The following is a 22,135-nucleotide window of genomic DNA, read 5'->3' on the forward strand; positions in this document are numbered from 1 at the left end:
AGATTTAATTTATGACCATAGTGATAAAAATGCATTACCTAATCTTTGTGAAGTTAAATATGGATTTTAAAACGCTACCGTGTGACTGCCGCTGTCACCGACAACTTACGTCATCCCTTTCTTATTAAAACCTGATTTAAATTATATCGTAGAACCTGTAATGGGCGAAATAAAAGACACTTAAAGCAACAATAGATGCTTTAATTTTCCAGCATTATGAAGTGATCCTCTGAGGTACTTTCAAACCATTACAACTTTCAAGAATAGACCGTATTCTTTGCTCTACAATTGTCTACAAATCTTCTGTTCTGTTGAAGATATAATAATTAGGTACATCGTTAATGTCTTACTCGCTGCCCATGTACCCTAAGGATACATACTTTTTAGTCAGTTGCTATACCTACCATGATTGTCTGAGACCAAAATTCGCGTTTAAAACATGTTGTCTGATTAGTCAAAGATGAAAGAAGGAAATGACGATATATTTTATATAAAGATTTTGATATTAGAAACACACGGTTATACCTACTATACTGTCAGTAAAAAAACTGGTTTGTATGACATTCGATTCCTGTCATATATCGTAATAACGTGCAGCATGTGTGTGAAGTGCGGGTGAAACCCGGTCAAGTTCAGTCGGTGACGCCGGCTGGATTATGTTCTTATAGCTAATCTGTTCGTAATCTTCCGGCTGCAGACCGTTGCTGAGGCACCAGTGATGACATTAGCAGACGATATATCTCGCTCTATGCATAGAAACTAAGCTAACCTAAGCTTCCTTAAAGTATTGCTTAGAAATTTTCACAAAAAAATGTTAACTATAACTTATTTTATTCTGAACCAAATAAAAAAACTAACGTTTAAACTTTACCTAAAATCTCTGGTAATTTTTCGTAATTAATAGTGATTAAGGAGTTTTCTTAAAGCACGTAAACAAATACAATATTTTCCATATGAAAGGTCAAGTGTCTGTTTAGTATAGAAGGTATTTAGTAACTTTCGAAATTACTTAGTAATTGTTATTGTTATTAGTTACAGTTATTGTTGACCTAAGATCAAGTTAGTACCTAGATAATGTTCAACATAATGTACTAAGCAGGTAGTATAAAGTTTAATTATGTCGTTAGAGGCTTGATACATTAATGACTGCAATCAGATCATGCAAATTGTTTCGCATTAGCGCCAAATTATATGAGAAATGAATCGCCTATCAAATTTAATTACATATTAATTAATTGATATGTTATATTCATGCGTATATGTAATAAAATGTTTTGTAGGATGAATGGAATTTAGTTGAGGTAAGGCAAATGTTAGGTATGTAGTAGGTATAAGAGATTTAACATAGGATGTGCCAAATTTAAGCTGTTTAAATGCGGATATAGATGTTCTGAGGCTCATAATGAAACTATGATTTTACATCGTTGAAGCATGCGTATATTTTTTTTTGTTATTTTTTTCTATAAGAAGGACAACGTTTTATATGAGGGTCTACATTGTGCACTGCGGTGCTTTCCAAAGCTAAGGTAAATCTGACACAGCCTGGTATATGTGTGTTTCTGAATAATGATAGTTTTTTTATATCATTAGGTGTCGAGCGAGCGGCCACCTGAAAGCGTTGAAATAGTGAAATGACCGTTGCCGTAGACATACGCAATTGCATACGCATTGCCTACCTTTAATCGACGGAGGAGAGGATGCACAGAAAGAAAGAATTTTCCCTTTCCATGCATCCTCTCATCTGGAAAGTCCACTTCCACTTTTATCCTTTGCTTATAAGAAAAAGGGTGGGACGGGAAAGAGGACTAAATTAGGCTTCCGGGACGCACACTCGGAATTGCTTCCACTTCACGCCTGTCTTCTGTGCGGTCGTGGTATTTCACCGGGCGAGCGAAGATTAGTGCGAAGACGTTAAAGCGGGCTCTACCAATGTTACAAAGTTTGACACGAATATTGAACCGTTATAGAGTGAGCAGAAGAAATGTAGTACCTAGTAGTCGGTCCTAATACTTAATATGTGGTCATATATGTCGTTGGAACGTAATGGAATGGTTTCGGTGTTCGGTCTATCTCTTAGTGTTTATCAGGAAATAAAAGTAGCTTATAGTTCTAATTTTGTATTATTTTTTATTTCAATATATACTTTTTTGCATTCGAGTTACTTTTTAATTTATAAATATGCTTGTTACCAGATGATACATCCATCAATTCTAACAAATCGACATCAGGTTGTTTGTTTGTACGAAAAAAAACAGCAATCATAATAAAAAAGGGCATGAACACTATCCATTAGGCGCTGTCGTTGGGGATGGTTCTCGATTATTCCGCGCTCTATCGACCCTAAATGCCCTTTATTTTTGGCTAGACATCTGCGACGCACGATTAATCAGACAAATCGCTGCGAGACCGCAATGCTGCAGTTTTGACCGATTATCATTCACGTTGACGTGTTTACAATGGAAACGGGGACTGTTATTATCATTTTGCTTTTATTATCTCTAACTTAAAATCAAGCTTTTTAAGTTCTTAAGCATAATTGTAAAGTGACAAATAGGCCAATGAAAATCAATGTTTCATTAATATTTGTTTATTTATTTCATTAAAATACAATAGTGTTATCATGATATTTATGAAAACTGGTGTATTTCATTTCGAAGCGTCAATAGCCTAATGGTTAAGATACGGATTTCCGACCACGAGGTCGGGGGTTCGAATCCCGCCATTCGACTATTGTCGTAAACCATATCCTAGTATAAGCCTAGAGATTAGTTTGGAATGGTTAAAGAAATATTAGTAATATTTTTAATAAAAAAATATAATTAATTTCATTTTAAGTCCATTACTTAATAACATATCTAAATATTTCGACCTCTAGATACATTGTTTACATTTGAATAGAATAATTAAATCATTTTGAAACAAAAGAAAGAACTTTCTTCTTCCTTTCAAAGTAACTTCCTTGTATCATCACAATAATGAATGATAATTACAAAAATTATTTAAAATAAGTTAAAGAATAGAGGAAAAGAAAAAAAGAAAAGAATAAAGAAAGAAGTTCTTAAATTTGTCAAGTTTCTAAAAAAGAAAGAAAGAAGTTCTTTCTTTCTTTAAATCATTTTTAATTATTTGTTGTAATTCATTCATTATTGTTTATCTATAATGGAAGGAACTTATTTTGAAAATATTAAAAGCATATTTTTTACATATTTTACTAAAAAAAGGTAGGTAGAGCTAATTTAAAAGGAAAACTTAATCTAAAAATAAATGATTTGTTTGTTTAATACTCTTATAACTATTACATTTATTATATATCACAATTTTTTACATATCTTATAAACTCTAACTTTATTTTTAGTACTACTTAAATAAAAATCTAGTTATTGAAATTTATAACTGACATAAAATAACTTAATATTAAAATTTATCAATTAAACATTCATAGTTATTTGTGATTTGTTGTACATTTACTTGCTTCACAATTTTTGTGTAAACTAAATATTTTTTTTAATGTATTTTATAAAATAATATTTTCAGATCAGATTTTATTTGAAATTTAATGAAAATTACTTATCATTAATTAATTACACAACTTTTTATGTAAAGATAATTTTTGTTAACAAACAGATTCGCAATGTAAAAATTAAAACTAAAATACCTAACGATCAATCATCATTACGCATCGAATCGATAAGTCGCCGTCGGCTACTTGCCGTCGGCGCGGGGCGTACTCCGACGGGCCAGCACCGCTCTGCTTGGCATCGCACCGCACACACAAATTAACAACGCTAATCAATTAAACACACAAACAAGCACGTCACCAGACACAGGAAAAACGAAAAGCCATCGAAGCCAACCTCGTCTGCAGACCTGGGACGTTTAAAAAGGCTGTAGCGAACCGTGGCAGCCATGTTGTGCGAAGCCCGCCCGGAATGGCGCGGAGCGCGCCATTGGCCGCTCGCCCCGAGTGGGCGGGGCTCCCCTCGCCACGGTGTTGCCAGCTTTTTGAATAAATAATTTCAGTAATTTAAGTAATGAAGGCAATTATGGCGTTGTTTAGCTAAGTTTGCGCGGCGGCGAGCGGGAACTTTATATTTATACCGGTCTCTTTATGTACGCCGGCGCGGTTAATGCTCGCGATCTGTTTACGTTGCGCTCGCTCCACCGCTTTATTTATTGCGGGCGACGCGGCTGCAGCCCGCATTTAAACTGCAATTATTTGTACTACACCATCTAAGCGTATTTTGAGATTTTATACAAACTTAAAACGTTAAATTTAGATTACCCACCGCACTACTCGAGACACAAAGTTATCTGGACACACAATATCCGTGCATGGCCACATGTACCTATGCATTACAAATAATTAAGACAAATACTGACCGAAATAATTATATTAAAAAAAATTGTAACTTTTTAAGAAACATAATATTAAGGACACCTCGGGCTAAGTTTCCGTGATGCAATAGGCACGTCGCGTCGCTCGCCGCTAGTGCAGTGTCCGCGGCGTGGAAAAGTAAACAGTGACGTCACGAGGCGTCACAGCGAGCCGATAAAAAGTCGATTTTATCCGCACAAGTTCGGCCAGCTGACTGCGCTCCCCCCTCTCCCCACCGCCGCAGAGTTTTCAGCGCTGCGAGATTTCAGCAGGAGCGAAACGTCTAGATGTGAAAGCGGTTTGTGCGAGGGAGACGACGGTAGAGGGCGCGCGACGGCGCGGTGGGCGGCCGCCCCCGGGTGATGTATGGAGTGGTGGAGTTAGGTTCAAATTGCGCCGGGAAGTGGCCGAGATTAGAGCCGACGCGGGTCGTACCGCGCCGCGAACGTAAGCCCACTTAAGACTGTTTTTAATACTAGTATTTTTTACGCGATCCCGCCCGGATTTAGCGGATGAGCGCCGTCGACGCGATCGTGAGCTTTGATTTATCGGTTACGGTTGATTTTTCGGTTTTTGTTCTGTTGTGTTTACGTTTGTGGGTGACGCGCGGTCGCGGGTGGACGCAGTAATCCCAAGGCTTCTGCTAGATTATGCTGGATATCGCCGGATTTCCTGATCACTCGCTGTGAACTATTCGAGAGCAACCTTCCACCTGTGCTATCAACAGCCTTCAAGAGTCAAAACATTGTTTTCTAAAGTGAGTACCTAATTAGACTGTTAAGTCAATCCTATCAAGGATGTTGCTTATCTTATGATGAAAATTATATCAGTTATAACCTTACTTTGTGCTCCTACAATTTCATATCTAAACAAAACATGACACCGACAATAATTTTAAGTGTATTTACAAATACATACTTAGTGTATTTTGAGAATGAAATGTAATGAGAAAAACCATAGGTTATGTTGGAAATTTTACATAACCAATTTTACACCTAATACCCGAGTAAATTGTATGAAGGTCACGTAGATAAAAATATATTTACATATAGTTGTCATCGTTTTGTTGGTTGCATTATTTATACACAGTAATTGGTGAATAGGCACTTACTAAGCTAGCGCGTACCATCTTTCGACCAAATCTCCACTTCACCAGGTGGGATCGTGGTCAAGCGCTAGCTTGTAAAACGTAAAAAAAATAAAATTTATTTAAAGTAATATGAAAATAGATTTAAAGATTTTAAATACATACTAAAATTACCTATTTACACTGAAAAGATTTAAATAAAAAATTAAATAGATAGATACCTTATAAAGTATATATTATAATAATGCCGTAAAAGTAAAGTATTTTGTATTAAAAATTTGTTTCTGAAATATTAAATTTGGACGCTAAAGTGACATCACTAGTCCAAAATCAAGAGCTAACTTTGTTCATTTAATTTAGAGTATTGTCTTAATTTTTAAGTAATGAGTTTCTTTGCGCAATTTGTAGGGAATTTCTAAGAACATTTTTATCCTATGTCATAATAAAAAAAAATAGAAACTTCTGTAATTTATTGTGCTGTTTGTATTATTTTTTATTATCTAAAACAATTAAATTTTATTTATCATATACTACTTACAAAATTGAAATTATAAATTACAACATAATAATAGCCTATACTTGAATGATGGTTTTTAGAATTTGTTATATGTATAGTTCCATTTCGTCAAATTATTTTAGTGCAGTTTAAAATATTTTGTAATTATTGATTTTCACAAAATGGAGTAAATTGTTAGAGCTCTTGTTAATTATTTAGAAAAAAATACGTAATGTCAAAAAAAGGAAAGTTAAAATAAAATCAGTGTTTCTTAGATTATAAAGTTGTAAAATGTCTAATGTCTCTAAATTACGGAGTGACATTTTACAATGTAAAGTAGAAAAAAAATATTTGTAAATAAATACTTTTTGCTTTTACTTATTTTTGAATAAAATAATTTTCTATTCATATTTTTTTTCATAACATCAAAATGAAGGCTAAAATTCAGCTTTCCTTTTTTTGCGGATCCGACGGCTTTAAAATGTAGAGTTAAAATTGAAATACAAATTTAATTATCAGAATGATGTTAGGCTCAAGACAGTTGTGCCGTCAGTCCAAGGAATATATTAAAGAAAATAAAAAGAATAACTTAAATTAGGATGGCCGTTTAGATTCATTTAAAAAGATATATTGTCCATGTTGAGGTTACAAAATATGTAGTAGTATGTAAACTAAAAACGATGGAAAAAATTTATGGTAATAAAAAAGCGTAGATCGCCTTTATTTTTATTTTTGTAACGTCTAAAATATGATTTATTGTCTATATTTAAAGAAAACTTTGATGTTCATAATTCTCCACACTGAAATATCAAACCAACATTTTATTTTTATTTCAGATCATCAAAAACATACTAATTTATACCGTAAATATCTTATTAATGCCTTATTGATAAATTTTATAACAATAAGTTAATTTTGCCTTTTATAACGTTGGTATACACACTCCAAATACACAAAAATATTGTCATTTCTTTCTTTTTCTCTTTGGAAAACCACAGAGATTTTGTAGTGCTTGTACAGGATTTCTAGCAGACTAAACTCATTGTGAAAATTTCAATATGTGTAATTTTAGATCTAAGACAATTAGGTTAGGTTAAATTAGATTTCTTAGATACCATTTAGTTTTTACTTTAAATATTAGTACAAAAATAATGATAATTTTTCTTATTAATGCACCAAAAATTGTTTCAACTACTGTATACAATTTTAAGTGTTTTGGTTCAACAGTTCCGTGAAGTTAGATTGATATGAAATTCGTTTTAAAACACATTATTGTCTCTACCTTTTCAAACACAATGTGTGATACTTTATGTTTTTATACAAGTGTGTCGACGGCGGATACCCACCCTTATTAACTATCGGAAATCAAGGAGTCGTAAAACAAATAATGTTCGATATAATTTGAACTTTTGTCGATCGGACGAGGTGTTGGGGCCTGATATCTTTCTCACGATGCTATATTTAGTGATAGTCCGTCAATATCGTACCATTGACAATGTTAAATCATGTTATCAGCCGATACACGAGATACGGTCGAAATGTTTGCGTGTCGGATGTCAGCCGGCTTGTAACACCGTGTAGTTTTTGTTCATTTTCATGTAATGCCGATATGATTTGGATTTCGAGTGACGATCACGCGATAAACTATTAAAATAACTTCAATGTTTTCAATTGTGTTTTACAAAATAGGATATTGTTAATGTTACAAAGATAAGTGATTTTAAAGTATATAGTGAACGTTAATTGAGTTGGTTATAATGAAATTTGACCTTGTTTTGTTTTTTGTGTGTCATATACGTAGATAACGTCGTACATTTATGCTGAAAAGGTATGTTAGTTCTCTTTATATTGAAGAAATTAGCACTTCACCTTTTAATGACATTAAGATATGACTGGCATTGATTTAGTAATAGTCTAGTTACTCTTGATTATGAATGACAAGCTAAAATATTAGTTATATCCGTACGAAGATGTGTAAAGTAGAAAAATCTCCAAAAGTGCAGTATATGTTATTAACGTCTAAAAAAGCGGAAAAGTAACCAAAAGCATTGAATATTGAAACAAAGATTCACAGTCGTTCGAAAGTCGATTGTGTTTTAATAGAGCGAAGCACTTTCGCGAACTTAAATCTTTCAGCTTAAAAAAGGCTTTGCATCGGTTTAAAGGGATCAGGGCGGCTCAGAGCGCTGGCTGGCTCCGGATTTGCCCAATTACTCAGCGCGGACTCAAGACTTCTGTACTGCCAAGTACGAGGTCACTTTGTTGCGATGGGTCAGGTTTTGTTACGCCAATTGCTATTTGGAAATCTATTTAAAAAAATATTGACAAAAATTGATGACTCTTTTAGTCAATGCGTAAAGTATGTTAATGAGTATCTTTTTTAAGAATGTAACAACAAAAATGCAAGATATTTATGCTCTTTGAGAAATAGAAATGATGTGTGGTCTGTTCTGTGTGTTAAGAAGTAAATAAGTGTATTTGCATAAATGCAATAATTTTATGAATTACATATTTTATGTTAGGAAATACAAGACATTTTGAGTTGTATTCAAGTGGATTCAAGGCTTTAAATGCAAAATATGACATGAAAAAAAATGTCAATGGAAAATTTAGGAAATGTTATCTTCTAAATCATAATTAATTGTAAAGCTTTTAAAAATAATCTTTATCTTTTGTATATGAACTTGTCATTCAATCAAGCAGTTTCTTTCCAATCGCTAACATACAGCGTGTGTTATTTATAAGCTTAATTTAAGGTGCGTACACACTGATGTGTATTTTATAATAAAAAAGAAACAAACGCGCCATAAAGTGTTGCCTGATCGAGATATATGGTGTGTCAACGTTCATAATTCAAATCGGTGTGACAGAACGCCTAGGTGTTGCGTTATAAAACTCGAGGGAAATGCGGTGGAAGTAAAAAGACACACGATGTATAGTGATTTACCGCTTTAATTGCCCTTTTTTACATACGGATACGTTTCAGTGGGAATTCAATGTAACCTTAAAAGAGAGCAAAACGTAAACGCTAACGTTCTACCGACCTGACCGGGAGCTGTGATGCCTCTTTTTGTTCTTTAATGGCCAGTCCTCGGGAGAAATAAAAGGAGATTTACGCGATAGGTGAACTAGAACCTGAAGGCAACGGGAAAAATTTACTTACACTGTATCTTATGGTTATTTTATCCAATGTTATCTTATAATAATTTTTTCTAGACATAATATTGTTCTTTTTTTTTAACTGTGTATTCATATCAAAAAGGAGCTGACTTGAGTTGCTAGTTAATCATAAAATTTATTTTCAGGTTGGCGCAATGTGCTGAAGCGTCAAACACAGACGAGTCGCAAAGCGGCTACTTAGTACGGTGTGATAGAAAAGCTTCATCATTCACTTACGCGTGTACAAGGAGGCGCTGGCGGCCGGCATGGAGCCGCTAAGCGAGAACGGGCTTTGCCTCTCCGAACTGGAGCTGCACGGGGGGCACCTGCACGAATCAGTGGCGGCGTCAGTGGGATCCGCCATCTCCAGCCTCATGGCGCCGCTACATCATGAACCTCAGCACGCACCCTTGCACCACGCCCCGCCACTCCACCATGAACCACTGGAGAAATTAAAACGTGAGTCATTCGTTTCTCTATGATATGTGTTCATAATATCAGTATTTCATTATTTACTGCTCTACCTTACCATTTAGTGGGCCTAGCACGATATCAAAAATAATATGAGATTTTTGGTTTGGTTTATACGCGATATGACGTGGCGCTTGTCACAATTATTCCTGCTAGGCTCACTGGGGTGGTGAGAAACTTGTACGCTACAAAATGTATGTCACAAAAACGCTAGATGGCGCTATCATTTATTTCTGATTTCACTCCTTCAAGTATGTTTGACAACTAATATTCGTATATTTCAAATCAATTTATTTACTATGTTCTCTCAATATCATAACACTGATAATATTAATGTTTTTCTTTATCAAATTGAACAGAAGTTACGTTTGAGTTATTGCGTTTCCATTTTGAGTAATTAATTTTATTACTCATCGCTGTAATTATTACATTAAAACATAAACATCCGGATTAATGTTACAAACGTTATTAAAACAAATTAGAAATTAAAGTATACTGGTGTTGCTTATCTATAAACGATAAAGTCTGATTAAAACCAAATAAAGTATTAATAATATTTCATTCAACATGCTCTTGTTGGCGCTTGTTCTGTGGATGTAATAAATACAGCGGTGCAAATATTATTTCGCATAATATTTACGATACAACTCGCCTTCTGTTTATAAGGTAAACTTATATAAATGGTTCCTAGAAATGTCTATTATAATAGTTCAATGGATAGAGAATTAAATTCCCAGAACGTTGAATCTTACTGTGAGCTTCCACTGTCAAAAAATACGTATTAAACATTTTGTTGCCATTGTCATTTTAAGTTGAAAAAAAATAAGAAAATAATTTTTAAAACAAATATTTTGGCCGTATAATTGTTTGGTAAATCTCGAGTAACTTGTGACTGTTGAGAGTCATAACTTTATGCGATTTTATATTGGAGTAGCTGTCGCCTGCGGCTCCCTTCGAGCGGTAACAAAAAAAACTTAATGAGTAGCCTATGTGTTCTTCCAGAGTATGTTCTACATCTATGCCGAATTTCAGCGAGATCTGTTAAGCCATTCCGCAGATACTTTCAAACAAACATCCATCCATCCATCCATCTATATATCTAAACATCATATTTATAATATAAGTAATATTAATAAGATAAGACTGAATTAAAATTCATTGGAATACGTTCGTTTTTTTTTTAAAGTCCATGTTGTTGTTCGTAAGTTTATACAGAACTGAGCTTTAGATTTCATAAAAAAAATAGTACCTTAATATTAGATCAAATGTCAACCAAACGATTGTATACTTTTAAGATCAAAATACGAAAAAATATTTTGTATTGGAAGACGAAGTTTCTATAAGACATAGTACTCGAATCGTTTCCAATCTATTTGTTGTGTTTATTCATGAATACCGATGAGGATCTTCTTTATATTGGCAAATAAATCCCGTTTTAAACTCAACTGGGATAGTAAATAAGATAAAGGGGACTTTTCGTGTTTCATTTGACTGTCGACGCGTCCCCAGTATACGATGTAGTCATTACGTCGCCCGTTTCATTTTTATTAAGATGTGTTGCTTCTGAGATATGGGATAATATAAACATATACAATGTTACTTTTGAATTGGATTTAAATCTAGCTATGTACTATATTAACTTATATATTGTTACGGTCCTAATAAATGTCATATATTTATTTAGTGAATAAAATATCGAACTAAAGGTAGTAAACCAAATTCGTTAAACATATACGTACTTTTACTTTCCTTTTGGTAACATATCTATAGTGCGCAGCAACATATCTTATTATCGAGCATAATTTTAGTTAGTTGATCCAAATAGTACAAATTAGATTTATACGCGTAGGATTTTGGATTTTAACTTGACTTTAATTGAGAAAGCGAATTTTGCTAATAATAAATTAATTATTTGTGATTTTATGATCAAACGATGGATGGATGTTCGGTATTAGGTATCTTCAGACCAGTTAAACAGATATTGCTGAACTGTAGCATAAATGTAAATATAGTCTAAAAGAACACATAGGCAATTGATTAAGTTTTTTTATTTCTGGCTGCTGGATCTGCGGGCGATATTTTTCTATAACCAATAAAAAGTTCATAGTATTACGTCATTAAAGAACACAAAGCGCAATGTGCACGTGCTAAAAATTATAATGTCGATCGATGTCATAATCAGTAGCGAATTTCACCAAAAATGTACAGTCAAAAAAGTTTATTTCCAACTAATTTCAGTGAAATGTCATTTGTAGCTCTCAATACAATAAGGTTAAAAATCGTAAAAGTAACATACAAATAAGATAAATTATAGGTCTTATGGTGACAGTTTGCTATACAATTTTCGATCGTAAATGGGAAGTGAATTTAATTCTCTGACTACAGATCGGCCGTCACGGGTGATTGGTTTGAGGACCGTGACGGGATGTGGGCTGCGCAATGTCATCACTCTGTATACAAAATTAGTGAACATTCAAATACAGACCCTCAATGATACGCTTTTGTAATGCAACTTGTCATATAGTAATTTTGATGGGTTATTGCACCTGTTTTTATGTTTAAGACGTGTCTTGTCTGTTCTTTTTTATTTTTTAAGTTAGTAAGAAACTTTTGACAAATTCATTTCATTACCATCGTTTTCCGTTTTCGTAAAAATAGTTTTCAAGGAAAAATAAACTTTTTAGATTATTTATTTCTATTAAATATCTAAATAATATACGTCAATTTTTTTTAATGTAAGTTTAAATTATTCATTGAAAATTTGGAATTCCACCTGCATTTTAATATAGTAATGAAGACAAATTGGCAATAGCGAGGGGTGCGTATCGGCTGCGTCGCGCGCCGGGTCAACTAATCGGATAGTTTTTACAAACGCATCAATATCGGATTACAGGCCCCCCGGATGTTTAGTTGCGCAATTAGTCACGCTCTCGCTAGGGACCTTACTTACTATACGTGCAAGTTTTGTTTGTTTATATTTTATTATAAAAGAAAATGTTTAGCCCTTTAGAAGTGTTGCTATTTTCAAATTCAACTTTTTTGGCGGTTAAAGTCTAATACATATGGGTCTTATTTCTTCCCAAATTAGTTTTTTTCCTTTACGTAATATATGTCTTAAAATTAGTCAAATATCTGCGTATATGAGTCTTATATCTATTTATACGCCTTTGCTAGTTGGCGCTATAAATATTTAGTGTATTAGTTTTTGCTGCATGAAATTAATTTTAAAGTCTTTAACTTTTTAGTACGTAATTTTTATGTGAATTATTATTAAAATAAAATATAGTAAAACATTTGAAAGTTACGTAAAGTCAACAAAGCACAATCCATCATCGACAAAAAAAATACTGCTATCATTAAAAAATTATTCCAATGAATCCATATTACGTCTTCTTCTAACTTACAGTAATATACGCTAAATAGCACAGCTATCTTTGTCTCGCAAAAAACGAACCCCCAACAGAAAGCGACGAAGCATTATATTGCGATGATTAGTCTTGCACTTGCCGCTTTAGCTATTGAATTTAAATGGGGGGATTAAAATGTCGCTTTATTTATACATTACAACTCTATTGTCCTCGCTACATTAATCAATTTGCTGTCACTTTAGTTTTTTATAAATCTCCACTTTGCAAAATTAGCTAATGTTCATTTTGGGGAAATATTTTGCACAGAATGATAAGTAAAAATACTTTGTCATTTTTACTTATTAATGTAGAGTTGCTTTATCAAATGCTATTTACACTTTAACATTGGTTGTAAATTCATTTTTATTATGTTAATACAATCTCATGATGACGATATGATTTATTAAATATTTTGGTCTCAGAAACCTACGGTGGGAGGTTTAAATTAGTTAATTTTACACATATGTTGATTATCTTAAATCCATCTATTTATTTGATGTTGGTTTTTCATCAAAATCCAGAAAAAAAAATTGTTACTTATCTTGTGCAATAACTGCGCTATCACCGCATAATTTTCTAACAGAAAAATTCGCATAATCTTATTTGCATACGGTAAAATATCCTATAACTTCTGCGTATGACATGAGCTTATCCGTCGAAGATTGTTCTCATATCCCTAGATTTTTATAAAATAGGCGAAAAACACGTTTCGTGGCTTTAATTTTAAATTGAGCAGGTTCTGCGGAATCTTTTCAAAGCTTCGTTCGTTGATTTTGTCATTGTCGCGCCTTTTTTTCACCTTACCAGGCGCTAACCCGACGCGAACCATATTATGTTCAGTGAGGAAAAAATGTGAAACTAATTATGTGGGATCGGAGCGAGCTTATGCCGGAATCCCGATGCTTTTCCTTTCAATAACGCGAGGATTCTGATGTACTAGACCTTTAAAAATCCTCGTTCAATGTTTATCAAACATTTATCTTTAATTTCTTTTTTCTAATAAAGTGATTTCATTTTGGTCATATCGAAATAATAATTGATAAGAAAATTCAGTTAGTAGTCTAATAAATTTATTTGAGGAAAGAAGGAATATTTATATATCGATTATACTCGTATATCTATACGAAAATAAATATAGAATAAAAAAAATCACGCTTCTAAATTTCAATTCAGATTTAGGCTACGACCCAAAATATAATATCATTATGAATGTAGAATTACAAGAGAATTTCGCAAGAGAGAAGTAAATTTAATATTTTTTTTGTTTAGATAGACAAAACAGTCAGAAACAAAGTTTTATAGATTGTTGTCAGGTTGTAATATTTAGGACGTGTAACTATCGCGGCCGGAGGGGAATTTGTCCGGAGCACGAGACCCGAACAAATATTTGTTTCGTTAGTTCGTGTCGCGGCCGAGATTATCAAGTTTATCTCTCGTCGCGTCTAAATCTGACCGTCGACGCCGTGCCAGACAAACATCCCATGCTCATCCACTGCGCTCTGCATGCTGCACGCTGCACGCTGCATGTTGCATCGTGCAGCATGCTGCACCCTGCATGATGAATGTGTACTGGATATCGCGCTTGTATGAAGTTTTTGATATCATCAATATCATTCTATTTTAAGTCAAGGAATATAAAGATTAAGAAATTCATGTAATACAATAGACTTATTACTTAAGTGACCCCTTACTTAGGATAAGTTTTAGATCGGCTTATTACTATTTTGTATTATTTATATATCTATTCTTCAATGGTCTAGAAGAGGCAGCTGAGGTCCATGCAAAAGATGGTGCGTGAAATAATCTTCTATAAGATCTGGAGTTAGATAATTCAGTATTTCTGAATGTCTGGTGTTTACTAGCTTATTCTAAACTGGAAGATTCCCTCTTCGATGTTCGATGTGATTACTGTAATAATATTAAAATAACATTTCTTCAAATTACTTGTTACAGAAGACCATATCAATTTCGAATACCAGAAGCGATAAAAGTATCCACTTCGATAAAGAAATAATATAAATTTATATTTATAGTAAATACGGTATCCAATTCAGATAAAGATATTTTATCGTTCATTAATGAGGCTGTAATTGTGTTTACAGGAAGGTAAATAATTATATACGTTGTCGATGTATAACGTCATATGAGTAGTTTCCTTAGTGGAGTTTATTTATTTTTATTGATCAAGAATTTGATATACATACAAACATGTTAGAGTGACGTCATTGGAATTAGGTCTCATGTTATGCACTAGTAAGTAATTTTTAGACGTCATCTCGGTCTTTTATTGGAACTCTTAAAAATTAAAATGGCGCATCATAATTTAAATGATTATGTTTTGAATATACTGCGTCTATTTTATACTAATTCAGAAATAATAATAAAACATAACACAGACTATAGTTTCCCGCAGTTCGAAATTACTAGCCGTGACAGTTTTAAGTGGTCTTGATTTATTGACACAAAAACTTGGTGCCACACTGTCTGCCGGTCGTGGCGGTCTAACCGTACTATAAAGTCTTTTTTGAGTTAGAAAAAAATTGGCAACGTAGACCTGAACATGATCTCTCGCCCGGTGTCGTCGCATCACTTTGATCACGGTTTTTTGCATACACGACCAATAAGTTTTTGAAAAAAAAAGATCTGTGATGTTTTCATGGACATCGCATATATAGTGGACCTGGTTTCTTAATATTTGAATTTTAATTCATTTATTGTTATTTATTATTATATTTTGGCGGCGACTTCGTCCGCGTGGAATTAGAAAAAAAGGGTTAAACAGAGAATGTGTTACTAATTGATAATTTAGTTTTCTAGTGATAAACGATTAATTGAAATCGATCCTATAATTTTTGAGTTTATTTGTGACATGCAAAATACAAATCATTCCTCTATATGATATTAGAATATATAAATTTATTATTTGATTTACATATTAACATGTCATTTTTGAGCTCATACTTTCCGCAAGGAACTTATTCTATAATGCAGACGAGGTCGCGCTCACCTGAAAGATTACTTAGATTCCAAAATGATTTTCTGCAAAAGACATATCCATATTTTTTCTTAAAAACGGGGTTAAACTGTAGGTTATATCGATAAAGACAGGAGCGGTAAAATCAGAGAGGATTTTTTTTTAAATTCATGTTGTTTCGCGAGGGGCGTGACAGTGTTCCCTGTACGACAGATGTCGCGGCATCCGCCCCGCGTTCGAATCCAGGGAAAAAACCGTCAAAGGGAGGCGTGGTGGTAATAAATTTTGTCAAAATAACGCCCGGCACAGAAACACTGGGAAGCGCTATTAGAATAACAGAACGAATTAGTTTAATTTGTTAACGGGCGTTCGGAATGGGTGTCACATGTCTCGAGGTATGCTCGCGACTAAACTTTATAAATTGTTTAGTTTCGCTCTCACTAATTGCCGATGACAAAGTGTAATAGCCCGCGCACATGGCTCACGGGTACGACGTTTTTCTTGACTTATTTGTCTCGGGGATTAGTTTTGATTTGCCAGAAAATTTGTTAAGAACTATTATTGATGTTTAAGAAATGAAATGGTCCCTGTGGCATATTTTTATTTATTTGATAGTAATCACATCTAAGTTAAGATTCGTTTCTTTAGTATGAAATAAAATACTAAACATTTAACAGTATATCATCAATTTAGTCGATTTGTAAGGTAAAAAGAATCATTAGCACCGTAAATCTCTAGCGTTCCCCCTTTCGTTATTCCCGCGACAATAACGGCTGGACAAGTCAATGAGAAACAAACTGATATATCGGCAAACAAAAAGTCAATAGAACAAACAAACAGTATCGGCGGATATGTGATTGATTGTGGCAGATGCCAACCCTTCCGCAGCCGCTGGACCATCTGTCACTGCGCTCTGGTCATTTGGACCACTGTCTAACCCTTTGGTGGTCTCAAAGTTGCTTATATATGCATTAATCGATTTTACGCATGAATAAAGTTTAGTAAACAATTCTACACTCCAATGGCATGGATAATATAATGGAAATAAAAGTGCTATTTTATTGGAAGAATTTCATCTTACAAACCAAAATTGTATTAAGGGACTGGCAGGACCGATAAGGACAAAAATCCCAAAAAAACAATATATAAAAAAATCGTATTCGTACTTTTATTACTCGTATAATTTCAGTGACATTAAACATTGTATCATGCGCGGAGCAGAGATCGGAAACAAAGCCGATGTCTTCAGCACATGGTATTACTGTTTGTTCGTATACATTTTATTTGACACCGTAAAAGGGAAGAGTAACGGTCTTGTAAAGAGTGGCTGGGCGCATTGTACACATATCTGGCGATAAATCTTTTTATTTTATGACAAATTGTTGTCTGCGCTGCGTCGCCCTCCGTACAAAAGATATATAGAACAAATATGACATAATAGCCCCCCGATCGCGGACAGACTATTGTGCGAGCAACTGTAAATATAAACAACAATTGTATTCTGTAATACAATATTGGTTTTATAGTAACAACTATTAAACAATGCGTTGCTTATTTATGACTGTGTGGACCGTTGTGAGAAATCTGAAAACATTCATAATATTTACTTTAAGGGTTATTTAACTTAATTATGTATTTTAACAATAATTTTATTGGCATCTAATTAATTGATTCTTACCAATACCTGTGTTAGGTAAGTAGCAGTTTGTGACTATATTTTTATGAGTTTATTCAGTCAGTTAAAAAGTTAATCTTACTTGATACTTCTTACTTATATTATAAACTAGCTGTCGCCCGCGACTCCGTCCGCGTGGATTAAAATAAAAAAAACTTAATTAGTGTGGCCTATGTGTTCTTTCATACTATGTTCTATACGTATGCTAAATTTAATCGAGATACGTTCAGCCGTTCTAGAGATATCTTCAAACATGCACCCATCCATCCACATTACATCCATCTAAACATTCACATTTATAATATTAATAAGTTAAATAAAAGCAGCTCTTCAAGGCATAAATTAAAAAAAAATGAAAAAATATCCTATGTCCTCCATCTCCTGGCCCTAAGCTACCTCCTCATCAATTTTCAGCCATATCTGTAAAGCCGTTCTCGAGTTGTAAATAGTGAAATTAACACGACTTTCTTTTATATGAATAGATGCGTTTTTTGCATGAATGGATGTTTGTTTGAAGGTTTCTCCGGAACATGGAAAGGTCCCTGGAAGGTTTAATAAAATGTGGCACACATGTAAAACATAGTATTGAAGAACTTATAGGCTATTTATTTTATTGCAGCGCGGACAGAGTCGCGGGCTAGAGCTAGTTATATATAATGTAAACTACACGTTCAGTCACTAGGATAACAACTGCTGATAAATTGTTTACTTGTTTCCTGATAGGTTTCTGAGAATTTTACTCACTGCGTTTTGACCGTAGTTTTTAGGTCATTACCATTACTAACTCTACGTAAACCTAGATAAGCCTTTTCTGTCTCCTCTATGTAACTAAATTATATTAAACACCTTGGTGTATTATTTTTAAAATATTTTTTGCTACACGTAATGCAGAGGTATAGAGCAGCGCGGCCGTTATGCGTGGGATAGTATAACATTGAATTTATTATCCAGCTCGGGAACATTAATATCAGCGGCGGGTTCGAATCTAATATTCTAAGCACTGACAGGGCGTTTGTATAAAACGTTGACGTGTCACGTGATATATGACGCAGTCTGACAACAATGGCGGATGACAGCGCGCGAGGCGTGCGGTATAGGGACTCATCGTAATTGTAATATTATGACTTTACATTATTTCAAAAGTTTACCTATTCCCATCAGCTCATATACATCCTCAATGGGCTTACTTAATTAGGAATGATTAGGCATAAGTTAACCACATTGGTTGTCGGTGGCTTAGGAGTCAGGCACTTGACTTGCAATCAGCAGGTACTGGGTTCGAATCCCGCCATGTACCAATGTGTCTTTCGATTTCCAATTTACATATGTACATTTATCCGACGTTCTTACGGTGAAGGAAACATCGTGATGCAACCTGCACATATCGGAGAAGAAATTCAAAGATATGTGTGAAGTCAACCGACCCGCACTTGACCAGTGTGGTTGACTATGGCCTAGCCACCCCTAACTTAGGGTAGGCTCCGAGCCATCGATGGCGACATATAGTGAGCTGGTGATGATGAAGTTAACCTCATGGGATACGTGTGTATTGCTTGACTTAACACATGTCTTTACCCACGAAGTTTTCCTTTTCCCTCATAAGAAATCGAATCCATGAGTCCATTCTTTTAGAAAGCATATCGTTCTAAACTCAAAATAAAGAATAGAATCCATTAATAAAGTCGTTAATTGTCAACAAAATATTATTTCTACCATAATTCTCATAAAATGATATAAGAAAAACAAAGTAGAGAATATTAAGGCAGGCACCATAATGTGTTTTTGCCACCCTCGCGTCGAATAGTGGGTGATATTTTGTAATAGCCATAAAATCTGTGTTACCGCTAATATATTTATGACATTACAGCTCCCACTAATATTTATGCAAATTGAAAAATGTACACAGCAGTGTCGTTTACGCGTTCCTAATCCCCCGCGCGAAACTGAACGACATATGTCGAAATTTTGGTACTCTTTTTTGTAAGTATTTGATTTGAAAACGTTTAAGCGTATTGTATATAAGGTTAGAATTGAAGCAAGAAATATTTTTGTTCTGTATTTCTTTAGTTAATTTTCGCAAAACTCATGAATAGACGGTTAGGATCTCTTAGCATGCCGGGTAAGTAGACAAATTTTTTGAGCTTATTGTCAAATGTCGAAGAAAAAATATAATTTTTTTAACTAACTTCTTTTATACAAAAAACCAGGCACCATAATTAGGAAAAATCTAAAACCTATTATTATATTTTACGTCATATTCAAGAGGGAAATAAAAACAAATGATAAATTCTTATTAAGTTCAAAAAATTGCTATCATAAAACAAATTAAAAAAAATCACCAGTTTGTTTATGATACCCTATCATAATAAGATGACCGCATGGCGAAATCGCGGCACCCCATCCCACTTGTCACCGCAGTGGATCTGCGGAGCGAATAGGAAAAGTAATTTGTGTCCATATGGGAGCTGTGATTGCCTTCTGAACACTTTCACCCTCGACCGACACGAGGGAATGTTCTTTTGGTGGCCAATTTTCCTTCCCTCGTTTCATTTTCTTGTATCGCTACTAAAATGTTACAAAGTACATTTAGAAGGTCTCGTTAGCTTTTGTTTTACCTTTTATATTACTTTTATAAAGACACTACGATTGAGATAACAAGACTAAGATCTGTAATTCAAGAAAAATATAAGCACATAATTAGGTGTCGCGGCTAGTTTATTTATTGAGTTCGACTTAAAAGTAGTCATTTAAAAAAAAAGAGTCTGTCTGTTCTCCCAGGTTAAGCAAAAATAATTTTTAGGTATCTCTAGAAAATACTAAAAGTATAAATTTTTGTAATTTTAATCTAATATTTGTTTAAATAACTGATATCCCTTTAAACAAAACGCACACAAAATCCTAATAATTTTATGGGTGTTTTTACAAGTCTCAGGTGGTCGGTAATTTGCTTGTGGTTGAAGGGTTGCATTTGATTTATTTTGGGTGTAACGAGCGCCTTGGGAAGCACTAGCCCGCCCCTTGGTACTACTACTTTCACAATCACTAATTTATCTACATATATACAAGATATATTAGCAGTGTTTACTCTAAACGATGTGATTAATTGAATGTTTGACATTTTTATTTAATTTCGCCTGCTAATTTTTCCTGGCCTGACTATCAATGCCAAAAGAATAGCTGAAATTGCTCAACTATGTTAAACTGAGTGTTTTAACACTTACTACTGCCACTATATCACAGGATATTTTAATTTAAAGGCTCTTTCAAATTGAAAGTTTTATAATAATGTTCTATATTCAGGGTTATTGTCACTGTGAACAGAAAATAACTGAAGATTGGAGCGCGTTGTAACACTAATCGCCTTAAAAGATGAATGTTGTAATCCTTAAAAAGGGAAAACATAAGCCAGTAGATTGTAAGACAGAAGTACCAACAAAACATAAAGTATGAAGAGCGACGACCTTGAAAGGTTGATGTGTACGTGAACAATTTCCGAGCACGCGGATTGCGGGGCGCGTATGTCACGTCGCTCGCAACAATAACGAAACATGAAAAATTTCCAGACGCCCACATCAGACTGATAAATGGCTTCCGAAAATCCAAAAGGAAGTTACAGCTTACTTGGGATTTGGTCTAGAACCTCTCACGTCCCATAACTGCTGCACTCCGCTTTATTACAATTACCATAAGCCCCAAAGTCCCGCACTCCACGCGGGCCCTCGGTGACTCCATCATTTTGAACCTACTCGCGAGAGCCGTAAGACGGTTATTGCATGGGTGATATAGCAACCGCGTCTGGGGCGAAGTCCCGTTTCTTATTCGAGCGACATTGACACTTATTTCAAAAGCTATAAGATTCAAGTTAAGAAGATGTTGTTTGAGAACTGAAAAGTTATGCGCGGTTCGTGCTTCCCGAGCGGTCCACTCTTTACATTTATGTGTACGATATGTCGGCGGCTATTTGGAATACTAATTGAGGACGTCTCGGGACTCTGAAATGATGCTATTTACTTTTTTATACAGAAAGTTACACGATTAGTCTACAAGAAGACAAATTTTCTTTAAATATTGCATGAAGTTTTGCAGTTTACATTTTTAAAGCCTTTTAAAATTAAAGATTTACTCTAGGTTTGTTTTATTACAACGAGGCGTGAATCGATGGTTAAACCGTGAATAGGAAACCAACAAACCGCGAAATGATGATGAATCGCGCTAGAGAAAAGGGTCGTTAGAGTGAAATCGAAGTAACGTTGTTCTGCAGGCGAGAAAGAGAGAGGGACAGGGAAAATTAACGGATGTTCCCGTGAATTTGTGTACGTTTTCAATGAAGCCTCTTTACGGTAGGTAAAATAGGAATAAAATGGATCGCTCCTAATCCGTCGGCCATTTATAACTTACACGCCATTAATTTGAGTGATAATTCTCGGATCGCTCAGCGATTGGGCGCCAGCGGGCTACGCAACTACCGCACAGCTCTGTTGCGGCGTTTGT

At 34.3% G+C, this 22,135-nt stretch overlaps 1 protein-coding gene across 1 annotated transcript in view; it reads left to right on the forward strand.

Annotated features, from left to right (window-relative positions):
* Positions 1–4,774: 4,774 nt before the first annotated feature.
* The window catches only part of Ptx1 (pituitary homeobox homolog Ptx1), a 34,242-nt gene continuing 16,881 nt past the window's right edge, over positions 4,775–22,135 (forward strand). The window contains exons 1-2 of the mRNA XM_013326153.1: positions 4,775–5,132; positions 9,264–9,576. Of these exons, the coding sequence (XP_013181607.1) occupies positions 9,384–9,576 (193 nt within the window). The 5' untranslated portion in view covers positions 4,775–5,132; positions 9,264–9,383. The remainder of the gene's footprint in view (positions 5,133–9,263; positions 9,577–22,135) is intronic.

This window comes from Papilio xuthus, unplaced genomic scaffold, assembly GCF_000836235.2.
Source record: "Papilio xuthus unplaced genomic scaffold, Pxut_1.1 DF828952.1, whole genome shotgun sequence".
NCBI classification, from domain to species: Eukaryota; Metazoa; Arthropoda; class Insecta; order Lepidoptera; family Papilionidae; genus Papilio; species Papilio xuthus.